This window comes from Nannobrachium achirus (assembly GCF_963921795.1).
Source record: "Nannobrachium achirus genome assembly, chromosome: 1".
Lineage (NCBI taxonomy): Eukaryota > Metazoa > Chordata > Actinopteri > Myctophiformes > Myctophidae > Nannobrachium > Nannobrachium achirus.
In genome coordinates this window covers 23,146,958-23,168,039 of record NC_137810.1, presented here as the reverse complement: position 1 = coordinate 23,168,039, position 21,082 = coordinate 23,146,958, and the positions used below count along the sequence as shown (strand labels likewise).

The 21,082-nt window shown below is 39.7% G+C and overlaps 1 protein-coding gene across 1 annotated transcript; it reads left to right on the top strand.

Moving 5' to 3' along the window:
- The first annotated feature begins 1,000 nt into the window (after nt 1–1,000).
- Nucleotides 1,001–19,265, top strand: pde6d (phosphodiesterase 6D, cGMP-specific, rod, delta). The gene is made up of 5 exons (XM_080722141.1): nt 1,001–1,261; nt 15,712–15,800; nt 17,109–17,234; nt 17,464–17,569; nt 17,900–19,265. Exons 1-5 carry the CDS (start codon nt 1,200–1,202, stop codon nt 17,979–17,981), a joined length of 465 nt encoding a protein of 154 aa, XP_080578267.1. The 5' UTR covers nt 1,001–1,199; the 3' UTR covers nt 17,982–19,265.
- The last annotated feature ends 1,817 nt before the right edge of the window (nt 19,266–21,082 follow it).

Below are 21,082 nucleotides of genomic sequence, written 5' to 3'. Positions count from 1 at the left end.
AAAGTACAAGACCAGACAAAAGGCATGAAATATTTATCAGCTAGCATATCAGCTAAGAATAAAACCTAGCCTCTAAATAACTGCATTTGTGGACAAGAACTTTAGAATTTTGGGGCCTCTTTTAGCCGGAAGGATATTGAGTCCTTAACGGTCATAATATAATAAATAGGTTACGACCAAATTGAACAAATACATATACAGTATTGTAAGACATTGTCTTGAAATAAGTTGCTTATAAAACACAGCTGCCATTTTGATAATACAGAACAATGTTTTCCATAAAAGTATTGCATGTTTATTTTTTCTTAATCTATGACCTGCATAGGCTGAATCCTGCATGTATAAAAGCTGTAGGGCATACACATTTAAATATATACAAATGTTTTACATAACACAGTTTTGTGTTTAAGCATGACCATAAATAAACACTATTAATATTATGAATTTCCCCTCGCATATTATGTAGGTTTTATCTCTGTTTGGAATTAATTCCATAATAAGGGTAATAATGCAATATTGTTTTATAAGGAATTATTCATTATCATGTTTTTTCTTTTCTTTTCTTTTTTGCATTGTATTTAGAAAATAGAAAGTAAAATAAAACCCTTGTGGAATCAAGTAGAAGCATTGATGGAGCACTGGTGTAATGTTGTAAATTGTAAGCTCTTAGCATCATACAAATAAGATGATGAATCAGTTCACCACACTGATATAGTCCAGTTATAAACACCAGACCAGTACTAACACCACCAGAGCCATAGACCTATATGTGATGCTCATTTTCCACAGGGCAACTCACAGGGGTAAAGAGAAGGGAGCGCCTGTGCACGCGCATGCGCTTGCTCGCCGTTGCCCCTAGTGACGCGTCCCCATACAGTTTGGTCCCGCCCCACGGGCCATGTTGACTGGCTGTTCACGACCCGTGCAGCGTCTCTGCGTGGAAAACACCACTGTCAGTCAAGTAGCTGACGCTATTTAGCTTAGCTTGGTTTATTATCGGATCAGTTGAGCTGCCCAGTCAAAGTCAGATTAAACCTGGATAGAATCCTACAAGTGAACATATTGTGCATACATAGTCCGCGGACCGCATGCTGTTCGCACAGGGAACGGTTGCACATTAGATCCCTCCAGCAGGTCAACATCATCTCTCTGTGGCTCCTTGTTTTCTCCACCCACGAAAACTGAGAATTTCCGAAAAAATGTCTTCAGAAGAGGACAACGTTGACAAGAGGGCCAAGGATATCCTGAAGGGCTTTAAACTGTATCCTTTTAATGTTGCTACCTGTTGTGGTTATTTGATAGCTAGTGTGTAGCCTAGTAATAACTGCCTACTGACCAGCTCGCTCGTTGCACATAGAGCTTTCTGAGCTAACGTGTGTTAGCTAGCGTTAACCGTTGTCTGAAATAATGATCCGTTCACATGTCGTTTGCAGTGCGTAAAAGTATCAATACTGCAATGTAGAAATACTCTGTTGGGAAGTAGAAGTCCAGAATTCAAAATGTAGGCTACTTGAGTAAAAGTACAAAAGTATTGGCATCAAAATGTAGTCCTACTTAAAGTAGGCTACCAAAAGTACTACTCAGTACGGAGAATGTCCAAGTTTTTAGATGTACAAACATTTTGAAAATGGATGTAGTGGAGGTGAAGTACAAGTATTGGTAATTATTGGAAATACTCAAGTAAAGTACAAATACGGAATACCTAGCTCAAAATATTTAAAGTGCTTGAGTAAATGTACTGTTTTTACACCACTACATATCGTTTGTCAAGTTGGCTGACATGATCAGTAGGCTAGTCTGGTTTGACTCGTGTTGCTATTAAATTAGATCATGACAAAATAGTTCACTAGGCTACTTGAAAGAGTTCATTTGGCGCCACTTGTAGTGACTAATGTAATCTCCCGGACCCCCAACAACACCAGCTTTATGGGACGGAGGCTGCGCAAGATGTACACTGTTTTCATAGCAAAGCATCCAAGTGGAAAGTGGCAGTAGCAGGATACATTTTAGCAGCCTTAATTAAATGCTATATAACGTGACAACTAAGTCAAATTAAATGATGGTCAGTGGTGCACGAATTTATATAAACATGTTTGTTTGTTTGATTGATTGATTGATTGATTGATTGATTGATTGAATAGGCTACTTTATTAGCAGTTTGCAAAAAAGAAAGCACAGGAAAAGTACAGTTCAATACGGTCTGCTAAGACGATTTTAAACCCAAGAAAGCCTATGCATTGTGGTCCTTTGCACTCAATTCATTGTTTGTTTGATTGATTGATTGAAGACTATTAGATGTTTGCATAGGAAACATAGGTGCATAGTTACAGTTTCATGACAGTTCACTGGTACACACGGTCAACTAAAAGGATACACCCTTAATGGTTTCATTTGAAATACTTTTTTAACTCATAACATTGAATGACAGACAGACAGAATCAGTACTATGCAGAAGATAGTATCAGAAAAACCGCCATAAAACACTATTTATACCTGCATTGAGTAAATCCTTTTGAAAATGAATAATTGCCTGATATTAACCATATTGTTTGCTGGTATGTATGTGTCGTGCAGGCCTACATTTAAGACCGTGCCTTGAAAATATACAGACACATTTGTTTGCCTGAAGAAGAGCAAATCTTTGTCATTGTTTGAGTAATTGCTGCAAAAAAGTTTGAGTAGGCTATACCCGTGCATGGATCCTATTATAGTTGGACAGCACTGATGTCTGTCTGTGGCACTGTGCTCAGTAACCTGTTTAAAAAGGGACAGACTGTGCAGACTGAAATGACTGATGCCAGACCAGCTCATGAGGATGTCAGGAGATGAAGCCCGTAGAAAGATGGATATTTTGGTTCATAAGTGGTGTGCAGCTCTAGGGCTGTCACATTTAATTACTTGCTTACTAACAAAGTTACTTTTTGTTAAAAGGTTAAAAGCACTCAATTCTGATAGTAGGCTAATCTTTGCTATAGAGTGCTTGTTCTCCCTGTCTCTCCAGAGCTTTAATAAACAGAAAATATATTTTCAGGTGGGTTGCACATTTTCAGCCAATCAGAAGAGCTAGATTTTTATAGCGTTTTGTCCGCTCATTTCTTTGTGACATCACTTCCAAATTCACCTTTCCTGTATCCTGTGTGAGTTCTCTCTCCTGATTGGATAAAATTGGTGTCCCGACCTGAAAATGTGTTTTCTGTTTACCAAAGAGCTGGAGAGACAAGGAGACTCCTGTGTTACTGATCAAATACTCAATGCAAACTATCGGAATATAGGGCGATTTAACACTTATTTTTTACAAAAACATTATTATTATTTCTGAAAATGTACTATGAACATTTTGAACATGGAAAGATAAGGATCATGACGATCATGATGGTTGTTATTATACGATTATGTAATAATATGATGCTTATGACATATTATTAAGTGATTATATAATAATAGTGACAGGCCTAGCTGTGCAGAAGGTGACTTTCTCACAGTGATAGTCAAACCAGCCTTTGGCCCTGTGATGTCCGGAAAAATATCAGAGGACGACATAGAGAGCTTCATTTTGCACTAACATTTCCTAGCATCTTTTGGACTGTTCAGGTGAAAGCTCCCAAGGCTGTACCATTTTTATTTGTATTCATCCTTTATCTACAAGCTTTGGCTTTAAATGTATTAGATTAGATTTTGGGATGAGCGTATGGTTGCTTGCAAAGGTGGATGACTGAAATGAATTCCGGTCTGCAGCGTAAACTTCTATAGCCCACTTTCCCCACCCTATTAAATGAAGCTTTTTGTCCAGGAGGTGTAAAAAGGATGAGCCCAGCATCAATGGTTAAAGTTATGTTTATGTTCTCTCTTCCTTTTCACCTCCTCTTCAACCTTTCCCTCCTCCCTGCTGTCTCCTTACGTAATCAGGCAGGAGACTGAAATAGCCTCAGTAATACCCCCTAGAATAAATAGCACACCTGCACTGCAGCCTATTGCTACTATCATTGCTACATCTAAGGTTATTGTCCTGTACTGTGACATAGATATTGCTCCCGCTACGTTAGAAACAAGAGAATGACTAGACAACTTTACAACTTTTTCAACAATAAAAAAAAAAAAACCATGCTGCAACCATTCTGTAACACAACCTTTGTACTCTCAATCCTCTCTTAAACACTAAACCTTAGCGTCTCATTTGTCAAACTGTAGTGTTTACATGCTTCTCTGCTTGTCTACCTGCCAGCATCTCATGTTCCGTATCGCTCAAATTGTAGGATAAGTTGTAAGACCGTAATGTATGTGAGGGTGTGTGTAAGTGTGACCTTCCTGCATGAAGCCAGGCCTCATGTGCTGCCCAGTAATTCCTAAATCCATGATTTACTGCTGCGCAGGGATTTTCTAGCTAAGGCTAATGGTAACAGTGGGTGTTCATGATGTTGCTACACATGTCGCTAATATTAATGCTGCTGGCTATACAGCGCAGCACTGATTATGTTGGTATACTCATCAGCTACCCACATCGCATGTTGTTGTCACTACATCCAAAACTGCTATACTGTATATATTCAAGCCAACCTGCCTCATAAGAGATCTTTACAAGTCGGCCATACATGCCATGACCAAAAAAAGGATACATATTTAAGTAATTATTTTGTATTTTAAAACACAATTCAGAGGGGCAAACAGCATCTTAAGCCAACTTAAAAAAATGTAACTATTTAGGTGTCAGTAGAGCATGATGATTCATATCCATACGAGATCATTTGTTTATTTTTGCTACACAGTTCTTATTTGATGCGATATTAAACAAGTCTATGAGAATTCTGAATGGGGGAAAAAAACGAGACCAGTCACCCATGTAGGATGTGTAAATTATGTCAGACTTCGGTACACTATAGAAATTATATTAAAACATACAGTAATACAAAACATATGATGCAATAATTACATAGTGTCATGTTTTTGTCTTGATTGACTGACAAAAATGCATATAGACATATTTTTACTTATCTGTCAAAAGCATAAAATTCAATAACACTTGAGAGCTTATGTCCTTTGAATATACAGTAAGTGTGAGTAAACTGAGTGCCATGCGCTCGGTGCTGTGTAGTCTTTCCATCCATCTATCCTACTCGGGATGCAATTCGCGCACAGCCAGCGGCTAGCAGAGGGCACCTAAATTCTAATAGAAAGGGTTGTGTTTAGGTATTGCATCACAGATGGTTTAATTTAGGCATGGGTTTGTTGTTGTTAAGTAGTTAAAAGAACAAGATGATGCGCACATCCTTTCCAAGTGTTGGTGCTGGGCTCAGGTCGACATGAGATTAAAGAGAATAGAGGTCCGCACACAGCTCAATGCTCCACAGTGTTTATTTGAATTAAAACATAAAGTTAGATGACGTTTCGGCCATCAGCTGGCCTTCATCATTTGTTGTTGTTAAGATCATGATACAGTTCATCTGCAGAAGGTGGATGTTTAGCGGGCAGTTAGCCAATGATGTTGAGTGATCTCAAACTCCTGGATTCTGAGATTATAGGAAATGAGTGCCAGTATCAGTTCTGGAGCCACAGCCTAACAGTTTCAGTTGAAATATACAATTTTTTAAATGGCTTCAAAAACAGATCACTTGGTTCACCACCACTAGCAACTTTTATTTTATGTATTTTTATTTATTTGTTTATTTGTCAGGGACAAAGCACATTAATCAACAATCAACGTGTCAGTTTTCACATCAATGTAAATGAGCCAGAGTTAAGCTGGTTGCACACTGCTGCGTTTTTCGTTGCGAAATGCGTTTTTCAGGGCAAGGAGAGAGAGAGAGATAGAGAGAGCAAGGGACCGAGTGGTGCGCGAAACGGGCGGCAGTGTGCAAACGTGACTGACATAACGTGAGGTTGATTTTTTTATTCACACGCTCCGAAATTCACCCCGATATTCGGCCCGAAAAACGCTGCAGTGTGCAACCACCTTTAGCCATGAGCTAATTCTCATCTGTAGTCCCTGGGCAGGCTGTACAAAAGTGATGGTAAGGCTTTCCAACTTCATCTGTATCAATCTAACTGCATGTGTGCAGTTAGAATCAATAGATTGATACTGTTTGTCTATTTGTGCAATAGGAGGAAGTCTAATCAATAATATAGATTATACAATTGTATAATTATCAATACAATCTGGGAACCCATCATCAAAGAAAGGGCGACGCCCACTCGGTCTGTCTCTCTTCCTTTGTTGACTCTGTCTCGAGAGATTGTTATCAATATAAAGTGGCACATGAGTGTGGCCTATGTTTAATTTATGTGTGTGTGTGTGTGTGTGTGTGTGTGTGTGTGTGTGTGTGTGTGTGTGTGTGTGTGTGTGTGTGTGTGTGTGTGTGTGTGTGTGTGTGTGTGTGTGTGTGTGTGTGTGTGTGTGTGTGTGTGTGTGTAAGGTGCTGTAGGTGTTTAGATTCTGCTTAATTCTTAATGTGCATATACTGTTTATGTAGTAGTTTGCCTGTTTGAGTGTGATAATATATGCACAGCTTTGAGTGTGAGTGACACAGACAACATGCCGTGTTCATAGTTCACAAGCTTGGTTGCCTGGTGGTAAACGCTGTCCCAGAGCCTGCTGGTCTGAGCCATGAGGGTGCTGGAACAGTGGCAGCTGAAACAGTCCATGGTTAGTCTAGCTGGGGCTGCCCATATACCTCTTTCAAATGACCACGGTGGTGTGGTTCCACTGTTGCCGTCGTTTTTGGTGGAATGCTGTGTCACGGTTGGTGAAGTGATGATGGTAATTGTAATTATGATTATTGATGAGGATTATTTAAAATTGCAGTGATGGTCATTGGTCAGGATGATGACAACACAGATGGTGGTGTTGGTGATGAAGAGTTTCAAGTATGAACCTCAATTCAACGGCAACACAATTATTGATTGTGTTGTGTTGAATGTGATGTATTTTACCCTGGTGTATCAACAGTACTTTTTCTTGCCCTGTAACTGAATCTGAACTGTCTATGCTGGCAACCGGATTTCCCCCCTGTATCAATAAAATGTCTGAAGGGAGCCATGTTTGACTTGATTTTGAATACAGCTATATTGCTCGTCATTCGGGTCCAACACTTTGGAATGTTTTGTTGAGTAGGTTAGGGCTGGAGTCTGGTGAGGCAGCTGTCAGTATTTTGCAATCGTCAGCGTCTCTTTAAAATCACACCCGTGTGAACTGAGCGGTGGTTTACCCACCCCCCCCCCCTCCCCCCTTCCCCCTGTGTGTGTGTGTGTGTGTGTGTGTGTGCGTGTGTGTGTGTGTGTGCCTGGTCTGGCCTGAAAACAGCGCCCCTCCCTTAACATGTGTGGTCAGAAAAGGTACTACACCTGAGGCTACATACGGACGCACCCACCCACATACACACATACGGACGCACCCACCCACATACACGTACCTCTACACACACGTATAGGAGCGGCACACACGTATAGGAGCGGCGTGACCACCGCTCAAAAATGAATACAGACTGAAAGGTGACAGAAGCTACTCACTGTGGACTCATTAATGTGTGTGTGTGTGTGTGTGTGCGTGTGCGTGTGCGTGTGCGCGTGCAGCCCTTCCCTCCACCTGGGACTCGTCAGTCTGGTTGATGTAAATAAGGACATGATCTTAGCCAACAAGATTCAGGTACGACTTTGTCTTTGTCAGACATTTGTCACTTGTCAAACTGCAGCAGAGGCATGTTATAAAGAATGGGATTTGAGGAAGAAAGAGAGTTGCTCTTTCCTCATTGTCATAAAATGACTACATCCATCTGCCTTATTTATAGATTTTCAGTTGCAGAGAAAAGTAAAGGGTTCATCTGCCCTCCCAGTCCATTGCAAAATGTGAACAAATTGCCCATTATCTATGCATTACATACTTGGATTGTCAGATGAGGAAAATGTTGAAGGATGGAGATACATATGTGGTCGTTAACGCACTGTAGTATTTCACTGTTTCCAAAGTAGGTGGGCTCTAATAAGACAATATTAAAAAAAGCTCACCTAGAGTGAACTAAGAGGTGCTATTTATGAGTTGCTTTCATTAAGCAACCGCAAAGCTTGGCCAATGTGACACAAACTTTGAGTGCTTTGTGGCAAATTTGTGCCAAGATGTAGGCCAGTTGTAGGCCACGCTTCAGAGCCCAGAAGCGTGCATACAACAAACTTTGAGTGCTTTGTGCCATGATGTAGGCCAGGTAAACTGGATTAGGCACAGAACATATTGCTCATATTACCCAAGTGACTTCACTTGGGGCATTTTCTCAGACTTTCCACCACTAGCTCTAGTTACAGAACAGAACACTGAATATTCTGATGTCTAATGTCAGCAAAGAGCCGCTTTAAGGTATAATGTAGACCTAGAGTAGACCACTGAAATTTGAAGTACTAATGGGTACTCTTCCTGGAAAAAACATTGTGGGCTCATTGCTTGTCGTCTGACACAGGACGGACATTTGATTGATTGATTGAATACTTTATTAACAAGATCATTAATAGTACAGGTAGTACAGACAAAGGTTATGCTAAAGGATAATGCAGAAATCCCCAAGGGCTTGTTTCCATTGTTGTCCATTGTACTCAATGCACCAGTAATACATAACACATACAATGCAATACAAATGCAATACAAAACATATTGGGATCACAAGGTATATTTACAGAGAAAGGATTATTACACATGTTTGATATGAATTTGGGGGGAACAAGGTCCGATGATGATCTCTTTGTGGCCTTATATGCCCACGGGCATCACTCACTCTAGAGAAGTAGTTTGACGGGTGAGTAGCACTAGTCTCGGGAACCCAGGCGTTTGTTTCAAGTGGGCACTGACCATTTAAAAACATCCCACAAGTCTCACAAGCCGTGCATTGTTTTGGCATAAGTAAATGTCAGACATGATTAATTGATTGATTGTTATTTATCTATTATTAGCAGTTCGCATAGGAAAACCACAGGACAGTACAGTTCAAATACAAGGTCTACAAATAGGCTTGAAACCCAAGAAGCACTATAGCTTGTTTACATTGACAGACATATACACAGTACTATGCAAAAAAAAAAATGAAACGTATAACAGTCAGGGGGTATATGGGTAGGCTTTGGTTTTGTCTGATATTTCAGAGCGGTTTTAAAGGAGTGTAGGGATTTACACTCCTTTAATATCATCGGTAGGGCATTCCACATTGTTGTGGCATAGTAGCAGGAGAATTTGTTTGAGCCAAATCTGGGTTGGATGTGATTTAGTAGAGCTGCCTCTGGTGTTGTGATTGTGGACATCTTTGACGTTTTGGAAGTAGTTTGACATGTACAGTACATGGTTATCTTACTGGTGTAGTGTATCTTGTACACCAGGCCCATTGCAAGATGTTGTACTCTCTGTCAGCTACCCTGAGCCATCCCACCCTTTCAAAATGATCAGGGTCAAGATGAGTCTGAGATGGAAGAATAAGCTGTAGCCTAACCAGTTTACCCGGACTAAATACGTTTACAAAGATATATACTTGTACTTTAATAACGGAATTCCTGGCTATACCCGTCTGAATGACCCAGAATGAAGCTTCTGGGTGAAATGATGGCAGCTTCAAAGTGTGCCTCCAAAATAAATAAATACAAATAAAGTTATAACTAGAAAGAAAGTGTGGTTGCCATGACGCGAGTCACACTTGCAAATTCATTTTTGTCTTACCATTAGAATTTTCTGCATTCAAGTCAATTGGGAAAATTAATTCAGTAATAAATTAATGGCCATATATGGAGATCTCTGTGTCAGTCCTTGTCCCTTTTATGCCCATATGGAGATCCCTGATCAGATGTCATCAAATATTAAGCCCATATCTTGGAATGCCCATATTATGGACATACTGTGTCAGTCCCATGTGGTCTATGACTTCAGACATCTATTATGTCAGTCATCTCCATGTTTGGGAAGAGTTACATTTTTAATTATGAATTTATATAAATTAAACTATACATATAAGTATCTCTTAGCAAAATTGCGGTCGATTTGACATATGGCCCAAGTGCGTGCCACCAAAACTGTGGAAGGAGTAGCGTGGCAAAAAATAAATAAAAAAAAGGATGGAATAAAGTCGGACAAGTACTATAGTCTACACACTAATTAAGACTAGTAAGACGCCTCAGGGCGACATGCGACCTCGCCCTGGTCGTGCCATCTGGCCAGTGATGTATATCGGACCATTTACCCATACAGTATATGGAGACCTTTTAAGTCAAAACATGCCCATATATGGGCATTACCAAATATGGGCATTCCCAGAAATGTCCTTAATATTGATGACATTGGGACAGGGATCTTCATATAGGGCATAAAACGTATGTTAATTAATAAAGCCAAGCAGGGCCTTGGCAAGATAGGGCTTGGGTTTGATGCCTGGGGATCTCCATATATGGGCATAAGGGGTTACCCTAACATGGGCATCTGGGAATGCCCATACTGTATATGGACATTCTATTGTGGGCTCGCCTGAAAGGCAAGAACACTATGTTATCTTCATTATTTATATAGTGAGTTGCGTCGCAGACAGTACAAAGGCAGGGCCCAATAGCCAATGAGGTGCTGACAATCTGGGAGTGGTGAAAGAAGTTGGCAGGGCGCTACTGGTATCCCTCAAAGCACCGGTGCTCATGAAAGGGAACACAATGAGCAAAAGAGGACAAAATGTGCCACAGAGGCACAAAAATCCAGGTCCAAAAAGGTATTTTTATTTCTAAATCCACCTGAGTGCCTGGACCTGGATTTTTGTGCCTCTGTGGCACATTTTGTCCTCTTTTGCTCAATCTGGGAGTGGTGTTAGCTGGAGTATTGGTTGAGCTTCACATGACAGTTAGCACACTGCAGAATATAGTCACGAGCGAGCCCACACTGTTTTGTAGGAACAGTATTTCTAGTTTATTTGATCCTTTATTAATACTAGCCCTTACCCGTTCAAAGATATGAGCTCCGAAATGATGTGCAGTGTGTGGGTTATGGGATGTGCACTGTGCACACAGTATATGAGGGATGGAAAGTAACTTTAACTGGTGCTTGCATGCTAATATGTAGGAGCATCAATGTAAGAAATACCCGTTCCATTTAACGGCTACAGAGATACTGTGTACCGAATCTGCATGATTTTTGGACAACATCTGTAACAGGGCCAGAACCCCCCCCCTCCCCCGCCCGCCCGCCTGCCTGCACACCCCCCCCCCCGTGTGTGTGTGTGTGTGTGTGTGTGGGGGTTTGTGTGTGATTGTGCATGGCCTGAACAACAGCGCCCCTCCCTTAACATGTGTGGTCACAAAAGGTACTGTAGGCTAAATAGATATAGATACACCATAAAAATGCTAATATACAGCATACGATTTGTGAAAGTGACAAACGGGCTTCACAGTTATGTCAGGTGTGTTCATATGCTAATGGTGATGCGATTTCAGATCAATTGCTCCAGCCACCGAGGAGAAACGCTGAGACAGACAGACAGACAGACAGACAGACACTCACTCACTCACTCAGACATTCGCAAAATTATAGTATAGATATATATATCCTTATACTTGGACTTAATATTAACGTTTTCAGGGAATGTAGGGGTAAATCAGAGTAAAGCAGGCTCTTGGGCCAGTTAGGGCCTGGGATTGATGACATCAGAAATCTCCATATACAGGTATGAGCATAAAAGGGATTTTGTTTCTGGGAATGACCATATATGGATTTTTTATTTTATTTTATCCTTTATTAATAATAATAAGATGTATCCATATACATACAATATATTTTATGCCCATACATGGAGATCCCTATCTGAACCAACCACACAGTTATGGGCCATGCCCTTGCCATCTGGCAAGTGATATATCGATGACATCAGGGATCTTCATATATGGGCATAAAAGGGATATCCATACAGATTATGGACTTTTACATAGGGGATGTCACCTGTGATATCACCTGTGATGTCACAGTGACATTGATGAGGTGATGTCACGTAATGTACGGACGGACCACACTTCCTGTACGGACGGACAAGCTGCGACATTTCTCATGGTATACTGCGACCTTCGGTCGCAATTAGTGACAGTAATCTGGGCTCTCCTAGATCAAGCCCACTACTTGGTGACGTTAAGGAAAGAGTTACTGTAGGCCTACAATCAAAGTTCAACAACATTTCTACCGGTGATCGAGCTGGTGCGGTAGGAATAGGATTGCATTCTACCGGGTGGCTTGGATTATTCTAGAAGGCAGGGAGTGGACGAGGGGGAGGGGATGGATGTGGAAGTGACAGATGAGAGGGAGGATGAGTTTAAATGGAGATCGGACTCAGTTTGACTTGAGAGGATTAGCGGGTGTGTTCAACCCAGCACGTTTCTAGAAGGAGACAATAGAGAGATGGTGGGGAATGGCAAGCGCTGCTGCCACAGGAGCGTTTTGGCTTATTGATGATATTGTATAATATAATTAATTCAGCAGTCAATTCACTTTGAAGCTAAGCTACATTTATTTCTTGCCACGCTTAAGTTCATAGTGTTATAAATATGTTTACTCAAGTGGTATATCTCTCATCCCTTCTTTGATGCATTTTCCCCTAGACATCTTTCTATAGAAAAATATAGAAACAAACATTTTGGCAAAGGCTCATCACAAGTTATCTGAACAAACACCTTGAATTTCACATTTTGATGAAGCTGTAAATGCCATATATTGATGCACCACTAACTGTATTTCTAAAATTTGCATTTCAATACATTTTCTGTTCTTCGTTCAATCAGTTCTTTTATTCATAAATGTATCCCTACTTTGTAACAAGTAAAACAGTGTTGGTTGATGCTAATTTTGTTTTGCCTTTTGTTGGAATTAGTATGCTCCATGTGTTAATTAATGCAGTGGGCTCAACGGGGCCCCTCTCCTGTGCTGGTCATCAAATAATAATGCCTGTGACAAAATGTCAAGTCAGCATCCTGGGGCTTGGAGGGTGGTTGTTGTGCAGATAAGCCATGGTGGGGAGTCTAGGGGACGGAAGCATCACAGGTGGTCAAGAAATTCACATTTACCTCACTTGTAGATGTGCTTTTTTCCAGGTGTGTGTGACACTAAGTAGTGACTGAGTGTGACAGGGCTCCTTGCTAAGTGGACACTTCCAGACCTGAACACTGAACAGTCTGTAGTGTCTCTCTGGTCCTTTTATATTTTCAGTTAGTTGCTAGGCTAGCAAGCACACTCATTTTGTATTCTTTATTTCGTCTTCTCACTTTTTTCTCACAGTAACAACTTCTGTTCATACTTGTTAAGGCCCATTCCCACCTGGCCAGATAAACAGATAAAAAAAATATCTTTCTCCATTCAAGTGGATGGTAAGATACAGATAAAACATATCTGTGACACTGTGATATTTCTTTTATCTGTTTTTTCCCTTGAGCAACAATGAGCAGCTTTGTATTCCATACTTGTCTGATACATACATGGCTTCCAAGATTAGTGTCAGGAGCCTATTTCTACAATATTTTGCACCAAGTCCTGTGCTCCATATGTGCTACTGTTCTAGTCTGCAACCTTTTGCACCATATGTCTAACCTTACCCGCAAGCAACTCTAAGATCCTATCCTGGAATCTAGAGTTGCATACATCCAGCCCATACATACAAACAGAAACAGAAAGTCCTATCTGACTGTATTAAATGATGTTAAACTCAACAACATTTCAGCTGTATGGAAAGCTTGCATTATCCTCTTTCTATAGGTAAGGTTTTTGTTTCATAAAACTCCACCATAGACATGTTAAGAGTTAAGAGCTACTTTGTGTCAATAAATTCTGTGCCTGTGATAATCTTTCTAAAGAGCGTTTGGAAGCGCTCGTTGGATATCACTCAGTGGTCCTGTGTATCATGCACCTGTTTCGAAATTGCAGTCGGCAGCAGGACATTGCGTTATTGAAATGAGCGCTTCCAAACCCCAAAACTGGAAAAATGATCACCTGCACAGAATATATTGATGGGAAATAGCTTATAACAAGTTTATGGTAGATTCCTATGAAACAAACACTTTGCAGATAGAGGATAATTCAAGCTTTCTGTACAGCTGCAATGTTGGTGCAGTACAATCAGTTTAATAAAATCAATTCTGTTTGAATGTATGGGCTGTCAAGGGTAGGTATTGGGTAACTCTAGATTCCAGATATGAAAGAAATAGGCTCTAAGAGTTTCACCCACTTCTTTACAATTGTAAACCTGGGATGTGACAATAACGTTGTGATTCTGTAGATGTAAATGTGCTGTTTTCCTTTGTCCATATGTTGGGTCGCGACAGCTGAAACCCAGTCCGGGCAACCTTACTTATACAGTAGTTTGTATTACTTATTTAGACAGACAGATCAGCTAGTTGCTACATCGCTTTTTACATTTTAAATTTTATTTCAATCTGGTATTTACATTTCCAGCCTAATATGTGTTCCCAGTCTGGCTCCACACAAACATTATTGTCACATTTACAAACAGCATGCTTTATCATAGCCTTTCCCGCCATTGCCCTGTTGCATTTTTCCTTTGGGCCAAAAAGGTTGGGGAACCCTTGTGTAGAGGTTAAATATATAAATGGCAAAAGTCCTTTACAATGTATTTTCTGCAGCACCCACTCTCCCGCCACCTGTAGTCAAGTCTGTGATTGAAGGCTCTATTGTTTCAATTTGCGTTATGTGTTGTGTCAAGGCAGTCAGAACCAGCTGGCTGACAGGACAGCTAACAACTAGCGTGCATCATCTAGGCTCCACAGGTTTTTTTGTTTTCCTAATACGGGCAACCCTGCTTTTAGCTCACTAATCCACTGCTTTACATTGTTAATGTTTAATTAAGACTATTAAAGATTTTAAATTGCAGATACTTTTTTAACGCAACCAGGAACACTTTCTGGACATCAGATATACTTGGATAGAACATTGATTAGGTTACATTTCAAACTTTGAATTATTATTATTATCAATGTATTCTTTTGCTTTTTAATTGTGAAATAAAAACTATTGGTTTATAGTCCAGGTAATACAGATGATTACCAGGATGCAGTTCCTTTTGTGTAGGTCTGATCGTGGTTCTCCCATTTAGCTTGTAATCTGAGGCAGGATAGAGATAATACTGGTAGTTAATCTGACAGCTATAAATGCACAGGTTTAATAAGGAGCCCACAGCATGAAGTTGTGTTAGATGGCATACTGAGATGCTATATATAGGTCATAGTCAGTCTGCTCTGTTTACCTCTACAGTGAAATCCCAATGGCGACAAAACATGCTGCTAGATTGTTCCTAATGTAGATGGTCTTTGTACGTTAGTGCTTTAGACATGTCGTATGTTTAGAATGTTTGTATGTCTGCAGTGAAATAAGGTTTTGAGTCTTTGTGGACACAGTATCTGCAGTGAAGCATGTTATAACTTTGAATTCAGGAAGCCCTTGGAATTGGATTAATTTGGACAGAGCTCTAAGATTTCAAGCACGTGTCTTCCTCAGAATGATGATGTTTGATTCCGTTTGGGTTTTAAGTACGGCAAATACGCACAGAAACCAATCTTTGTTTTGTGCTGTTGAAAAGAAAAAGAAAAAAAAAAGATTCTCGTTTCCCCCTAACCCCCTAATGTCCCTCTGGGATATTCAAGTGTAATTCTGATTCATATCTGTAAAGTCGATTTAGATTGTTGTCTTTTTTGTTTGTTATTTCCTTAACCCCGTTTCTCTCTCAGTAACTGGATGAATCTTAGAGATGCAGAGACGGGCAAGGTGCTTTGGCAGGGAACGGAGGACCTTTCTCTACCAGGAGTAGAACATGAAGGTACATCACGCCATTTTATGCACACATTTAACCTTGTCTGTTGAGAGTAAACAGAATAAAAAGAGGGAGTGAACACCTCAACCCATTTTTTGATTTATTAATGTTATTATTATTAGTTTTATTATTAGGTTAGTATTCATGAATATCATTTAATATATCTGTTTGTACTATAAATAAAAGTGTGCAACTATGCATTGGATTTAAATTGAAAATACACAGAGACACATTGCTGTGCAATTCATCTTGCATTTGACTTTGAAAACTAGCACTCAGACACTGCTTCTGCATTTGACATTGAAAACTACAGCTCATTGCTCCCTCTAGTGGTTAACAGTACCAAGTGTGTAATCTTTGTTTTGGATGATGTCACACAGTATACTGTAGATGTGGGACTTATGAGCCTTGCTCTGGTTTCTGCTAACAAGTCCCCTGTTCCTACCTTTGACTACCTGCAAACAGCTTTATTTTTTTTTATTTTTTTAATACTTTATTTGGTCAATCAACATGTAACATTTTCATCATAAATACCTGTATATATATATATATATATATTTCTTTTTTTACATGTCGTGTCCCTTGTGGACATTTTTACCCATTTTCTTTTCTTTCTTTTTTAACACGTGTAGAAAACCCATCACCTACACAACAAGACAAAACACTACACAAAGACCAAATACATAAAAAATACATAAAATAAAATAAATTAAATTAAAGAGGCTTTTTTGTTTGATGTTTGTGTGTGAAATACTTTTGGTTTGAACAAAAATAAAGATAAAATGGACAGAACAAAAAGGGAGGGCAAACAGCTTTATTGACTATTAAAAATAGCAGATATAGCTATATAGCTGCGCTGCGAGCTTGTAGAGTTTTTTTTTATTTTATTTTTTTTGTGAAAAGTTGTCCAGGTTTTTGAATATGTTGACCAGATTCTATAAGACAAAATTTGAGTTACAAATGTTCTCTTTAAAAATACATATATTCAAAGATTTGCACACATTTTATGACTTTTCAAAAATAGCAGACGTACAAGCTCGCTGTGACCATGTACTGTATATCTGCTATTTTTCAAAAGCTCAAGTATAAAATAATTCCAGGTCTTAATGGGTCTCTGTTTTACACTTTCTGTAAAGTTCATATGCTTGTTCTCTCCTATATGTTCTACATGTTACTACTTCTCTCTTCTTATTTCTTGCTCCCTGTCCTCTCCTCTCATTTTATTCTTTTCTCTAAAGCTTACTGTTTCTTCCTCTTCCTCTTCTTCCTCTTTTTTTCCTCTTTGTGACCACCTGTATCTTTATCCCACTCCAGCCCGCGTTCCTAAGAAGATTCTGAAGTGTAAAGCAGTGTCCAGAGAGCTAAACTTTTCATCTTCAGAGAAACTAGAAAAGTTCAGACTGGAGCAGAAGGTCCTCTTTAAAGGACAGTGTCTAGAAGGTACATAAGACTCTCCTGAATAACTTTACAGTGCAAATGTGATTTTGTTCTTGTAGATGTTAATTCAGTTTCCCAAAATCTCAAACTTGTCACACTGTGGATGTTATAAACCAAGCCTAACCAGAATAATTCTAACCACAAGGTTCGTCTACATATCCTCAAAATAGCCATTGCAATTCCAATGATTGTGACGCAGTTGTTTATTCTTTCTCCCTCCTTCTCTGTCTAGAATGGTTCTTTGAGTTTGGCTTTGTCATTCCTAACTCTACCAATACATGGCAGTCTCTGATAGAAGCAGCTCCAGAATCTCAAATGATGCCAGCCAACGTTCTAACGTAAGTCCACCATACTGCTACGCACACCATTTCATCTGTTATTCGTGCCACTCCATGCTAATATTAAATATTTTGACATTATGAATCATGAATGGTATGATCTTCCTTTGCTTAATATTATTGTTATGCTGTTATGATAATTATATTATTTGCTCCAATAGAACTTTGACCATTTAAAGTTTTTAAATTTGTTATTGATAGTTTAATTATATTATATTATATTTCATAGTAATATTGTGTTCATCTCACTCTGTTCTCTCTGCGATAATGTGACAGCCGCCGAGGTTTCCTTTATACTTCAGCTAACGCATATATTCCTCTATATTTCAGCGGAAACGTTATAATAGAGACCAACTTTTACGATGATGACCTCCATGTGAGCACCTCCAGGGTACGACTGTTCTACGTCTGACCTCTGACCCTTAATCCTGCAAGCCGTTGGTCTATAAATTACCAAGTTGAGCCACAATTTGCAGAGGCAAACAATTCAAGCGCTGACTTGGGACCTGAATGTTTTATTAAACTGAATTGTGGACCAATTGCAGTTCCCACTGTCTCCTGAATTCTGAATTTGTTGACTTATTGTTGTCTAGACCTGCATAATTTATAGACCTTGCTCTACCTGCCCCATCCTCACAATCTCTCTAACCAAGAGGGAAGAGGAGGAGGGGGAAGGAGGGGGTAGAGAGAAAGAGAGAGAGAGAGAGAGAGAGAGAGAGAGAGAGAGAGATGAAGAGGTCATCTTTCTCCACTGTTGCCCCAGTATGCAGATCAACTCTCTCTTCCCTCTCTCCGTTGGACTGTTTCACTGTAAATATTCTGCCACTGATCTGAAGTCAGCCTTGGAGAGTGCTCTGTAAATTAACTGATTTGTACATTTTATTTGAACTCTTAAATGTAACGTTTTGTTAAGTACAGTCCAGTACCTCACCTTTAGCTGCATTCAACAAGGTGTCACATATTCCTGAAACCCAAGTTGGTGTTTTGCCGAATTAAACAATTTTTTGTTTGCTGGCAAACAATTTCAAGCTGTCATTCAGGAAGATGTGTTACATGTACAGTACATGTACATGTTAGGACATGTTAGGCCGAATGTGTGCCCAGATTTGGCCTTTTAGGTTGAGACAAATTAAATGACAGTTAATAACAGTTAATTGGTAACTGTTAGTGTCAGGCAATGGTTCTCAACCTGTGGGTCAGGACACCCTGGGGGGTCCCCAAATTATTTTGGAGGGTCCCCAGATGATTAGCTTAATGTGAAACATTGTTTTCTCACTCAACAGTAAACAAACCAGCATACATTTTAAGTGTATAGAGGGAATATGCACATTTCAATAGTGACAATTTAATGAGTTTTTTGATACCTCTAAAAGGACAAATTAAACATTGGCCAAATTGTCAAATATTAGAGGCAGAAATTGTGAAAATAAGGTTGCGAGGCGTTGTGAGCATGTATATCTGCTATTTTCACAATAGAACCGTGTTACTCAAAATGTAATGACTCTTAGTGCTCGTCAGGGTGGGGGTCCCCAGTTAAAATATGATTATTTTGGGGCCACGGCCTGAAAAGGTTGAGAACCACTGGTATAAGGTAAAGTGCAGTGGCATCAAATGTTTGTCTTTTAATCGAATTCCCTGTTAACAGCTCGTTGGATGCAGCTCTGTTTTGTGGATCCCTGCTGGATTTCTAACTTCAGTTTCCTATCATCTCAATATGTTTGTCATCATTTCTGTTTGTTTTTTAGCTGCTAACTGAGTTATGTAAAATAGAAGTGTTTAATACAACAGGATTAATGAATTAAAGTTGTCCACTGTTTAATAACTTCATGGTGTGTCTGATATTATTCTGTGTGCTCATGCTTTTGGGGATGATTGGTCTTCCACCAGAAGGTGTCTTGTGTCCAAGGGGGACCTGAATTTGGTCAATTGAAGTTATTCTATAACATGGGTGGTGCCTCAAAAAAGGCTGCTAGATACTTGCAACTTGCTGTTTTTGTTTCACATTTCTCTCTCTCTCTCTCTCTCTCTCTCTCTCTCTCTCTCTCTCTCTCTCTCTCTGTGTGTGTGTGTTGCCTGTCATCCCTTCTGCAGTCTGTCCCATTGTCTTGTCTCAAAGCACTTATACTCCCAAAAGTATTAAAACATTTGGTGCCTTTAAACCCTGATGTCCCTATTTTTGGTATATCTATAGAGCTTTATATACAATTTAAGAGGTTAACAATTGACAAATAATACTGGACAAATCTATGGCAGTTCTCTGTTCACTTGAAATTGTCTGCTCCTCCTTGGTCATTTGGCTGTACTGCTAACCATCACACCCATAGATGTATTGATCCCAGCATCACAGGGTAATCTTATCATCTTTACTGCCAGCACTTGGGCACTCCAGTGGGCGAGGCAACATAACTCCCACCTTTCAGTCTGACTATTCCACTTACAGTAATCGTCTCCTTTTCCTGTGTTTATGGTCATTTGTTCTGGCACTACAACGAGGAGTTATGACATGTTTTATCCATCTGTATCTGATGGTCCAGAATATATATTTCAAATGTGTCTGTATGAGTTGTAGCCTACCCCCTCCCCCCTCTGATCTGGACATGATGACCACAGTAATAGTTTAATTTGATATTCTGATCAACCTGTTAAGATGCTTGATTTCTAGCCTATGATCTTTGCATAAATAGTGCGGTATGCTATGTATTCCTGTAGGATTTTTCTGCCAAAATTGAAAATTTTTCCAGCTCTTTTGGCTTCTATAGGGACCAAACTATCAGAAAATGACGGGGGTCAAATTTTCAGACCCCTCCCTCATTTCCTGGGGGCGGGTAACTTCAGTTTTGGCCCTATTCGGCCATGTTTTCCCAATTTCCCATAGGATTTTTTTGCCCAAATTGTTTTTTTTTGCTGTTTTGGCTTCTATAGGGACCAAACTATCAGAAAATGACAGGGGTCAAATTTTCAGACCCCTCCCTCATTTCCTGGGGGCGGGTCACTTCAGTTTTTGCCCGATTCGGCCTTGTTTTCCCAATTTCCCAAAGATTTTTTTTGCCAGAATTGATTTTTTTTTTGCTGTTTTGGCTTCTATAGGGACCAAACTATCAGAAAATGATGGGGGTTCAATTTTCAGACCCCTCCCTCATTTCCTTGGTGCGGGGCACTTCAGTTTTGGCCCTATTCAGCTATATGTTTTCCCAATTTCCCAGAGGATTCTTTTTGCAAAAAATGATTTGTTTGCTGTTTTGGCTTCTATAGGGACCAAACTATTAGAAAATTATGGGGGTCAAATTTTCAGACCCCTCCCTCATTTCCTGGGGGCGGGTCACTTCAGTTTTGGCCTTATTCGGCTATGTATTCCCATTGGAGTATTTTGCTCAAATTGATTTGTTTGCCGTTTTGGCTTCTATAGGGACCAAACATCAGAAAATTATGGGTTTCACATTTTCAGACCCCTCCCTCATTTCCTGGGGGTGGGTCACTTCAGTTTTGGCCCTATTCACCTATGTATTCCCATAG

What these genes read in the sequence shown, in the direction of transcription:
- pde6d (XM_080722141.1), top strand. Translation starts at nt 1,200, where the DNA reads ATGTCTTCAGAAGAGGACAACGTTGACAAGAGGGCCAAGGATATCCTG. An exon ending in ATCCTGAAGGGCTTTAAACT is followed by an intron (nt 1,262 to 15,711) that starts GTATCCTTTTAA and finishes TTTCTCTCTCAG; the next exon opens with TAACTGGATGAATCTTAGAG. An exon ending in ACCAGGAGTAGAACATGAAG is followed by an intron (nt 15,801 to 17,108) that starts GTACATCACGCC and finishes ATCCCACTCCAG; the next exon opens with CCCGCGTTCCTAAGAAGATT.